This window comes from Nycticebus coucang, chromosome Y, assembly GCF_027406575.1.
Source record: "Nycticebus coucang isolate mNycCou1 chromosome Y, mNycCou1.pri, whole genome shotgun sequence".
NCBI lineage: Eukaryota > Metazoa > Chordata > Mammalia > Primates > Lorisidae > Nycticebus > Nycticebus coucang.
The window spans coordinates 82,730-94,855 of NC_069805.1; the positions used below are offsets into that span (position 1 = coordinate 82,730).

Here is a 12,126-nt window from a genome sequence, read left to right on the forward strand (position 1 = left end):
ATATATGTATGTGCATATATATGTTCTGGTTTTTATATGTACTTTATATCAAATAATTTTAATTTACATTATAATGTATTATTAAACTATCTCACAAGTATTAGTGCATGTTATGTAAATTTACTAAAACTATTATGAAGTACTTCAAATTTATAATATTGCAGGTTAAATATACAGTCTTTCTTTATTTTTTTTTTTTAGAGACAGAGTCTCATTTTTTCACCCTCAGTAGAGTGCTATGGTGTCACAGCTCACAGCAACCTCTAGCTCTTGGACTTAGGTGATTCTCTTGCCTCAGCCTCCCGGGTAGCTGGGACTACAGGTACCTTCCACAATGCCTGACTATATTTTTGTTGCAGTTTGGCCAGGATCGGGTTCAAACCCACCACCCTCGGTATATGAGGCCAGCGCCTTACTCACTGAGCCACAGGCACCGACCAAATATACAGTCTTATTTGGTCTAAACTCAGATTTTCTGCATCACAAAAATACAGTTAAAAACAGAGAAAACTGGGCGGCGCCTGTGGCTCAAGGAGTAGGGCGCCGATCCTATATGCCGGAGGTGGCGGGTTCAAACCCAGCCCCGGCCAAAAATCACAAAAAAAAAACAGAGAAAACTACCTTTGACAATGAGTTTAAGGACTGGATTTAATTTTCCTTTAATAACACTAAAAACAATCATCCTCTGCTTTTTGTGTTATTCGTTAGAAAGCAAAACCTAAATTTATTATAAAAATGACTATCTACATATACTTCTGTTTTCAACTCTATATTCTTACAATGTCTGCATGTTTCAAAGTAATAGTCATACAATTTCAACTATTGTGACACTACATAATAAAAAAATAGCAAAGATGATTTAATATCTACTGGCACAAATATATCTGTTGATTGCTATATTTAACTCACTAAAATTTTTCTAATCTGTGTACCCAAAATACTTGGAAGTATTATGGGTTTACAGAAAATATGGCTCGGCACCTGTAGCTCAAGCAGCTAAGGCACCAGCCACATATACCAGAGCTGGCGGGTTCAGATACAGCCTGGGCCTCCCAAACAATAATGACTAAACAATGAAGGGCCTGCCTACAACCAAAAAAACAAAAAAAAAGCGGAGTATTGTGGCAGGTGCCTGTAATCCCAGCTCCCCAGGAGGGTGAGACAAGAGAATCACTTAAGCCCAGGAGTTTGAGGTTGCTGTGAGCTGTGATGCTACGGCACTCTACCTAGGGCAAAAGCTTGAGGCTCTGTCTCAATAAATAAATAAATTAATTAATCAATTAAATAAAACAGAAAACATGAGAGGAGGAATTTCACATAGGTTTAAAGAATATAATCAAAAATTACTCAGCCTACAAATGGAAAATTTTCAATTTAATGTATTAACTTGAAGTTTTTGTTTTTTTTTTAAGGGCAAGCAGCATAACCAAATTTCTTTATACAAGTCAACAACTAGTAATATATAGACTGAAAAAGAAAGAAATGAAAATAAATTTGGATGAAAGCCAGAAGGCAGGTAAATATATTGGCACAAAATTATAGGAGAAGTAATAAAAATGGCAAGAAACAAAAACATGTAAAAAAATAAATAAATAAACCTAATAATTGACAAAGGTATAATTAGATGTAGGGGATAGATAATAATTCTGTTTTGAAGATTGGCTCAGTAGAAAATGGCAATGTAATTATCAAAAAATAACAAGAAAGTAGCTATTTTGAGAACGAACATGACTTAAAGTTTTTAAAATGCTAATTAAGATGCAAGGTAAAAACTTCAGTAAAAAGAAGTAGACACTAAAGTATGAGACCCTTAAAGTTAAAGAACTTAATTTGGAATTAAGGCACATAGGAGAGGGGTTTAAGAACACAGATGAATGTAACAAAGGAACAGAAGTATGTCTGCAGAATAATCAATTTATGGGATGAGACATGTAAGAAATACTAGTAAAATCAGCAAGAAGGTAATTTCTGAGACTGAATTTCCTGTTCAATAGTGGCATAGAGTAGGCTTCAAAGAGAGGAACAGTGTAAACCGGGACAGACTCCAGGAAAAGGTAAATGTTAACAGAAAAATACACATTTTTCTTAAAACAAAACCAAATTTCAGTTTATCAGATAAACATATTTAACTTCTGAGAGAAATATGTAATGCCTCCTGCGATCAACATTTACCAATTCCATTTCTAGAAAGTGAAAACAGCCAACACACACTGAGGCACAGATGTCTATATTCGCTACCATACAATCTACCTAGATTTCCTCTGAGGTCTTCTGGTGTAAGCCAAGAGACACAAGGCAAACCTGAATTCAGCTCTTTTTATGATAATAATTACTACATCGCCTTGTGAAAAAACACTTTATTACTCTGGACTTATTTCCCTTATGTGTGCAATGGGAGACTGAACTAAACTGCTTCCTGATACTTTCGAAATCTAACAACATTATAGCTTTGTCACAATGGACACTATGTAATAGAGTCAATAACCAGCATTAGCATAACCTTATTAAGTCCCTGTTTCACTTTGATATACACATCCCAATTGATAAGCTACTTCAATAGTTAACACATTCCAGAATACAAGAATAAAAGTTTCAGAAACAATATGAACAACAAATCCCTGCTCTGACACTAAAGGTCCTTATGAAGAGCTTTAATAATTTTTAAAATACAGGGCGGCGCCTGTGGCTCAGCGGGTAGGGCGCCGGTCCCACATGCCGGAGGTGGCGGGTTCAAACCCAGCCCTGGCCAAATTAAAAAAAAAAAAATAATTTTTAAAATACAGTTTTCATAATTTTTTCAGCAATGAAGAACAGAAGTAACACATTAGAAGGCAATGGTAGCTGGGCATGGTAGTGCATGCTTGTAGTCCCAGCTACTCAGGATGCTAAGACAGAAGAGAGGAAGTTAACAACTTAATGGGACATCTCACGCAACTGGAAAAGGAAGAACATTCCAACACCAAACCCAGTAGAAGAAAAGAAATAACCAAAATTAGAGCAGAATTACATGAAATCGAAAACAAAAGAATTATACAACAGATCAATAAATCAAAAAGTTGGTTTTTTGAAAAGGTCAATAAAATAGATAATCCTTTGGCGAACCTAATCAGGACAAAAGGGATAAAATCTCCAATTTCATCAATCAGAAACAACAAAGACAAAATAACAACAGACTCCTCAGAAATTCAAAAAATCCTTAACGAATATTACAAGAAACTTTATTCTCAGAAATATGAAAATCTGAAGGAAATTGACCGATACTTGGAAGCACATCACCTTCCAAAACTTAGCCAGAATCGAGTGGAAATGTTGAACAGGCCCATACCAGTTTCTGAAATAGCATCAACTATACAAAACCTCCCTAAAAAAAAAGCCCGGGACCAGATGGTTTCATGTCAAAATTCCATCAAACCTTTAAAGAGGAATTAGTACCTATACTACTCAACCTATTCCAAAAGGTAGAAAAAGAAGGAAGACTACCCAACATGTTCTATGAAGCAAACATCACCCTGATCCCCAAACCAGGAAAAGACCCAACAAGAAAAGAAAATTATAGACCAATATCACTAATGAATATAGACGCAAAAATATTTAACCAGATCCTAACAAACAGAATCCAGCAACACATCAAACAAATTACACATCATGACCAAGTCGGTTTTATCCCAGGGTCTCAAGGTTAGTTCAATATACATAAATCTATAAGTATAAATCAGCACATAAACAAATTAAAAAACAAAAACCACATGATTCTCTCAATCGATGCCAAAAAAACTTTTGATAATATCCAGCATCCCTTCATGATCAGAAGACTTAAGAAAATTGGTATAGAAGTGACATTTCTTAAACTGATAGAGGCCATCTACAGCAAACCGACAGTCAATATCATATTGAGTGGAGTTAAATTGGAATCATTTCCACTCAGATCAGGAACCAGATAAGGCTGCCCATTGTCTCCCTTGCATTTTAACATTGTAATGGAAGTTTTAGCCACCTCAGTTAGGGAAGAAAAGGTGATCAAGGGTATCCATATAGGGTCAGAAGAGATCAAACTTTCGCTGTTCGCAGATGATATGATTGTATATCTGGAAAACACTAGGGATTCTACTACAAAACTCGTAGAAGTGATCAAGGAATACAGCAGCATCTCAGGTTACAAAAATCAACATTCATAAATCGGTAGCCTTTATATATACCAATAATAGTCAAGTTGAAAAAAACAGTTAAGGACTCTATCCCATTCACAGTAGTGCCAAAGATGATGAAATGTTTGGGAGTTTATCTAACAAGGGACATGAAAGATCTCTATAAAGAGAACTATGAAACTCTAAGAAAAGAAATAGCTGAAAATGTTAACAAATGGAAAAACATACCATGCTGCTCATGGCTGGGAAGAATCAACATCAATAAAATGTCTATACTACCCAAAGCAATACATAATTTTAATGGAACCCCTATAAAAGCTCCACTGTCATACTTTAAAGATCTTGAAAAAACAATACTTTGTTTTATATGGAATCAGAAAAAAACTCGAATAGCCAAAACATTACTCAGAAATAAAAACAAAGCAGCTTCAAAAATACACTACTGGGACCTGATCAAACTAAAAAGCTTCTGCACAGCCAAGAACACAGTAAGTGTTCTTAAGTAAAGCAAGCCAACAGCCCTCAGAATGGGAGGAGATACTTGCAGGTTATGTCTCCGACAAAGTTTTAATAACCAGAATCCACAGAGAACTCAAACGTATAAGCAAGAAAAGAACAAGTGATCCCATCTCAGGCGTGGCCTAAGGACGTATGAAAAATGCTCATCATCTTTAATCATCATAGAAATGCAAATCAAAACTACTTTGAGATATCATCTAACTCCAGTAAGATTAGCCTGTATCACAAAATCCCAAGACCAGAGATGTTGGCATGGATGTGGAGAAAAGGGAACACTTCTACACTGCTGGTGGGAATGCAAATTAATACATTCCTTTTGGAATGATATATGGAGAACACTTAGAGATCTAAAAATAGATCTGCCATTCAATCCTATAATTCCTCTACTAGGCATATACCAGAAGACCAAAAATCACATCATAACAAAGATATTTGTACCAGAATGTTTATTGCAGCCCTATTCATAATTGCTAAATCATAGAAAAAGCCCAAGTGGCCATCGATCCACGAATGAATTAATAAATTGTGGTATATGTACACCATGGAATATTATGCAGCCTTAAAGAAAGATGGGGACTTTACTTCTTTTATATTTACTTGTATGGAGCTGGAACATATTCTTCTAAGTAAAGTGTCGCAAGAATGGAAGAAAAAGTGTCCAATGTACTCAGCCCTACTATGAAACTAATTTAGGACCTTCACATGAAAGCTATAACTCAGTTACAACCCAATAATAGGGGAAGGGAAAAGGGAGGGGAGTGTGGGGGAAGTGGGGCAGAGGGAGGGGGATTAGTGAGATTACACCTACGGTGCATCTTACAAGGCTATATGTGAAACTTAGTAAATGTGGAATGTAAATGTCTTAGCACAATAACTAAGAAAATGCCAGAAAGGCTATGTTAACCAGTGTGCTGAAAATGTGTCACACGGTCTATGAAACTAGTGCATGGCCCCCATGATCACATTAATGTACACAGCTATGATTTAATAAAAAAATAAATAAATAAAAAAGAAATTGAAATGAAAAACTAAAAAAAAAAGAGAAAAAAGTCTCTTAGGAAAGAAGAGATAAGGAGAAAAATATCTCCTTTCTTCTGTCATCTTGGTATTGTCAGTAGTGCCAGCTCAAATGAACACAAAGCTTCTCAGGGGTAAATTGCCACTCCTGAGATTTATATGCATGGTCTTAGTGGGGTCTGCTTTGGCATCCTGCTCCTGGACTATGTTCCCTGTCCTACGCACTGTGTTAAGATAATTAATAACTTAGAATATTAATAGTAAGAGGTAAATCAATCTAATTAACATAAGTTAGTTAAGGAAATAGTTTGATTAGAAAAGCCCAGCAAGAACCATGACATGAGTTTAGCCTCCCACCCCGATTAATGTATGTAATAAAAATGCAGCTAGTGGTTTTAGGTGGACAGATCTCAACACAGCTCTTTTTTTTTTTTTTTTGTAGAGACAGAGTCTCACTTTATGGCCCTCGGTAGAGTGCCATGGCCTCACACAGCTCACAGCAACCTCCAACTCCCGGGCTTAAGCGATTCTCTTACCTCAGCCTCCCGAGTAGCTGGGACTACAGGCACCCGCCACAACTCCCGGCTATTTTTTTTGGTTGCAGTTTAGCCAGGGCGGGTTTGAACCCGCCACCCTTGGTATATGGGGATGGCGTCCTACTGACTGAGCCACAGGCGCCGCCCTCAACACAGCTCTTTAAAAAAAAAAAAAAAAAACACCTTGTCTTTGTGTCTTGACTCTATTTTTCCTCATCCTCTCGTGTCCACCATTCATGGGAAAGAACTCACTCATAGTGTAGTTGGGGCTGGTCCCCAACACAAAATGATAGTAGATCCCAATGTCTGTTTCTCCCCCTTTCTCACTATTAGTCTCTTTTATCATTACTGTATTAACATAAAAACTGTGCAAAAGGTAACAGTAGTATAAGTGCTTGTTTGACGTCCAAGAGCCACTTAATTTTCTTTGTTTATATGACAGTTCTATACAATGACAAAGCCAGTTTACTCAAAGCATTTTGCTGTACAGTGGTGCTATAGAAAAAGATTCAGTCTCTACAGAAAGTTTTAGTGGCATATAAAGCTTTTTATTGGCAGATAAAGCTTTCAAGTTTTATACAACCCAAACTAGACGATTTTCTAAGTCTGGAGAGACATCAAAAAACTGCTATAAGTAAGTAACTTCATAGTTATTTCTTATTTTATACCATTAAGAGAGAAATCAAATATTTTAAATAAAAATAAATAGTTGCCTTGTCAAATAAAAATACTAAACTTAAAGAAAAATTCTAACTTGTACAGAAAGTAAAAACACAAAAGCTAAATTTGAATGTGACTGCATGACAAATTTATGTAACTACACATGTAAAAACAAATGGGCAAAACTTACTACTGAAATAAACTAGAATAAATTAGGATTACAAACTATCTGACAGATCTAACACAATCCTTTTATTTTTTTTAATTCAATTTTTTAAATTAAATCATAGCTGTGTACATTAATGCAATTATAAGGTACAATGTGCTGGTTTTATATACAGTTTGAAATACTTAACGCAATCCTTTTATTTATTTATTTATTTTTTGGAGACAACGCCTCAAGCTGTCTCCTAGGTTGAGTGCCGTAGCATCACAGCTCATAGCAAAACTCCAATTCCTGGGCTCAAGCGATTCTGCTTCTGCCTCCCAAGTAGATGGGACTATAGGTGCCCACCACAACACCCTGCTTTTTTTTGGTTGCAGCCATCACTGTTGTTTGGCGGACCCAGGTGTATTCAAACCTTCCAGCTCAGGTGTATGAGGCTGGCACCTTAGCCACTTGAGCCATAGGCACCAACCTTGCAATCCTTTTATTAATAGGTAAAATAAAAACTGACACCTAAGTAAGTTTAAATAGATTTTGGGCCAGGTACCGGGCTCATATCTGTAGCCCTAGAACTTTGAGAGGCCAAGGAAGGAAGAAAGCTTGAGGCCAGGGGTTTGAGCAATCTAATAAGATCTCAGCTCTATAGAAACCAGAAAAAGCAGCTGGTCATGGCTAGTATCTATAAATTATAGTTTTTATAATTATTATTATATGATGCCACTATACTCCAGCCTAGACAACACAACAAGACTCTGTCTCAGACTATCCAGCACTATAAACTAGATTAGGATAAGTTCAGGACTTCAACAAGTAGTATTAGACTTGGACAAGTCAAAGTTTCTTAGTTTTCATTCTACTAATCTAATTCATTGAGATACAATCTGGATTAACAACATATATACAAACATACATTGTATTCTATCAGACATACATATATTCTATTATGCCAATAAGTATAATCCTAATAGTATCACATTGAGAAAAATTTATAAATTACCAAAAAAAGTTGTTTCTTCTTACTTTCTCATAAATTCAATAATAATCTATTTTCTCCAATTAAGATTTCAACTAGAACTACAATTTGAGATCTGTGGATAATATAAATATTTTCATATTAGTAATCAAATCATGAACCAAAATTATAAATAGCAAACTTCCACAGGCATCTGAAAGTCATTAAACTCTAAATACATTTTACGTTGTTATATAAACATACAAGAAAATGCTAGAAATCAAAGGGAACATAAATTAAATACTGAATTGAAAAACTATTAGTGATTATCATCTGATAAGACTCTTTAATACTCATAAAAATTAGCAGTACTTCAAGGTAGATTAAGACAATTTAAAAATAAAATCTAATAAGTAAAGCATCTCAATAAGAACAAATTATTCAGACTATCCATTTTACCTCCCAGGAATTTTTATTATAAAAACTTCACAAACCAGATTATATTCTAAAAATAAACTAACATTTTACACAGCACATCATTTGGAGGCAGTACAAATGTCTCATCTCACCTTCCAAGGAAATACCAAGATTGGCCAGAATTAGGATCTGCCTCTAATGACTTTTGGAGATACTGAATAGCGCAGCTTTCCTGGGTGGCTTTGTCTCCTACTAAATCCATATTATGATGCATCCAACCTATAGAAAAACAAAATTATGAGCATCTATCTCATCTACCTATCATTCAACCACTCTCTAGTTCAGTGGTTCTCAACCTTCCTAATGCCACAATGTATTTTCATCGTTACAAAGGGGTCACGACCCACAGGTTGTAGTTCCAAAACTATCATGAGGAAAACAAGTAAATTAAAGTATTCATTCAGTAATTTATTAATTCATCTTGAAACATACTTTCCCCAAATTTAAAACTGCAAAAATATTGTTATAAGAGTCAAGTTCATATAAAAAGACAGTCAAAGTGAACTGACATATAAATAACAAATTATCAATTCAATTTTTCCAAGTGTAATTTTGAAAAAAACCCAAAACTATAAATATAATAGATTTATTGTTCCTTTAAAGGTTTCCAGGAATGAAAGAACTTTAAAAACAACACAATGCTCTAACTGATTTATACAAATTCAATACAAACACAATGTCCTCTTCTTACATCTAGCAAAAATAATAGTATGCTTCATTTGGCACCAAAAAAGAACCTGAATAGCCAAAGTAATCTTAAGCAAAAAGAACAAAATAAAGACATCATATCACCAGTCTTTAAATTATACTACCACACTATCATAATCAAAAAAGCATGTTGTTTGTTCAAAAATAAAGACACCAATGAAACAGAACAGAGAACCCAGATATAGTACCATCAACCTAAAACCAATTAATTTTTGGTAAAGCTGAAAACATTATACACTGAGGAAAAGAATCCTATTTTATAAACCATCCTGGAAAAATTGGATAACCACTTGCAAACGAAATTAAACAAAACTCCTATCATTTACCATTTATAAAAACAAATTCAAGATGAATAAAAGACATGTGTAAGGCAAGAAACCATAAAAATTCTTTAAGAAGATACAGAAAACTCTCCTAGACATTGCCTGGGCAAACAATACATGGCAAAGCTCACAAGCAATTACAGCCATATAATAAAAATATAAAAATTGGACAAATTAAAAAAGCTACTGCACAACAAAGGAAATAATCAACAGACTAAACAGATAACCTAAGGAATAGGAGAAAATATTCACCAATTATATATCCAATAAGGAGCTAACAACCAGAATCTATAAAGTACTCAAATCACTCAGAAAAAAACAACTCAATGAAAAAGTAGGAAAAATAAACAAAGAGAAGTTCTTTAAAAAACAGAGAGACAAATGGCCTACAAACACATGAAAAAAAAAAAAAGACTCAACGAAAATTGATCAAGGAAATAAAAATTAAAACAACAATGAGAAATCACCTTAAAAAGTTATAAACCAAAAGATACTAGCAGGAATGCAGAGGAAAAGGAGTACTTTTACACTGTTGGTGGCACTGCAAATTAATACAACCTCTGTGGAAAACAGGAGAGTCCTCAAAGAGATAAATACAGACTTACCATTTCACCCTGCAATCCCACTACTAGGTTATCTACCCAAAGGAAAACAAGTCATTTTTATCAAAAAACATCTGCATTCAAATATTTACTATAGCACAATTCATTATTGCAAAGTCATGGAATCAAATTAAGTGCCCCTTAATTCCTGAATAGATCTAACAAAATGTGGTACACATATATCATGTAATATTACTAAGCCACAAAAAGGAATACATTAATGTCTTTGCAGCAATGGAAATGAGGACCATTTTCCCAAACAACATTATCTCAGAAATGGAAAAACAAAGATCACATATACTCTCTAATAATCTGAAGCTAATCAATGCACACAGAGAAATGTAAAAGTCATTGGGTATCAAGAAAGAGAGAGAAGGGGCTGCTGAAGAGGTAAAAATGGACCTAACGGATACAATGAACATTTGGATGATGAGCACACTAACAGCCATCACCTAACAAAAGACAGTCATGAAAGCCATCCAAACATTCAGCACCCTCTTGAATCTCTTTAAATTAAAAAACGAAAAACAAGCATCATTCTAATGTTTATATCCAAAGATAAATAAAAGATTGGATAATCAAAGATGACTGATTCATATTTAATATCAATAATTGTGTTCTATTTCTTTTGTAAAATACAGTCCATCATCAACCTTGACAAAAAATATTCAATTAATTTTTACACAATTTATAAATGCCTTAACCTTATTGACATAGATTACTTACATTCAAAACATAACATTAGTAGATATAAAAAATTAAAAAAGAATACTTCGAAGCTAAAGAAAAGTAAGTTCAAAGTGTGTTACAGACTGTGTATGGTGTATGACAAATGTTTAATAAATAAATAAATTTAGAACTACAGTTACACAGAACTTTAAAAGATTAGATAAAAGGTATGAAGTACTAAATGTTCATGTCAACTACAAAATAGCATTAACTCAATTCAAGTGCATAAAATTACCTTTGCAAAACTAACCTAAGAAAAATTATGCAGCATTTATTTTGAAATTATAGATAAAACAGTGATTATATAAAATATAACATTACCAAAACTTTTAATTCTTAAAAATTAAGAATTATTTGCTCAGATGAAATACAAACACTGAAAAGAAGCACAAGCTCCCGCCTAAATTTCAAATATAGATAAGCCTGACAAGCATAAAACTTGCTATTTTAGAAATGATGATATATTATTTTTTTTTTACTTTCAGTGACTAGATTCATTTATCTTCCATATAAGAATCACTAGATAAGCAAACATAATGAGATGTTCATAATTTTTAGGTAAAATGGTTCCATAAATCATGTATCAACAAAACTAAGCAAGCTTAATTCCAACTTTAGCTACATGACCAGTCTTAATTCAATTGTCTTCATAAAGAGCTAAGAACACAGAGGAACTTAAACCCCCATGTATAATATTAAAAGACAATACTCAGATTGTCTAAAAGCATTAGCTGCATCAAAGTGGTAACTTTTGATGAATGATGCTTTATAGTATGTGTAAATATAGCAACTGTGGACAAAAGAAAAAAACATTTATAAAAAAAATTGTAAGTATTCTCACATTATCTGCAGTTTTGTTTCCTTAAGTTTTAATTATTCACAATTCAAAAATTTTAAATGTGAAATTCCAAAAATAGTCATGGTTTTAAACTGTGTACTATTCTATACACTGTGATGAAGGCTCCTGCCAGGGGATATGAATCATACCTTTGTCCAGTATATCCACACTCAGTCCTCAGTTACTTAGCTGTCAATAATCAAATAAAAAATACACACCCATATGTATAGGTTTGGAAGGATACTGTTTCAAATGTTAACTGAGAATGTTAAAGTATATCCCTGGGGATAATAGAGGACTACTGCAATATAATTATTCATTTGTATTTAATCTCAAAATAATAAATGTCACATTTAATCTTAAAATGCAGATTTCTAAATAAAAATGAACTTCTAAGTGGAAGAATAAAAATAGCTCCCCCAAAAGAAAATCACTTCAAATTAATGCCACAATA

General features: G+C 33.7%; 1 protein-coding gene across 4 annotated transcripts in view; it reads right to left on the reverse strand.

Moving 5' to 3' along the window:
• Nucleotides 1-12,126, reverse strand: part of LOC128578987 (histone demethylase UTY) — a 224,939-nt gene that overhangs the window by 69,732 nt on the left and 143,081 nt on the right. For all 4 annotated transcript variants that reach the window (XM_053581315.1, XM_053581314.1, XM_053581313.1 and 1 more), the window contains exon 10: nt 8,565-8,691. In XM_053581315.1, coding sequence (XP_053437290.1) covers nt 8,565-8,691 — 127 coding nt within the window. The remainder of the gene's footprint in view (nt 1-8,564; nt 8,692-12,126) is intronic.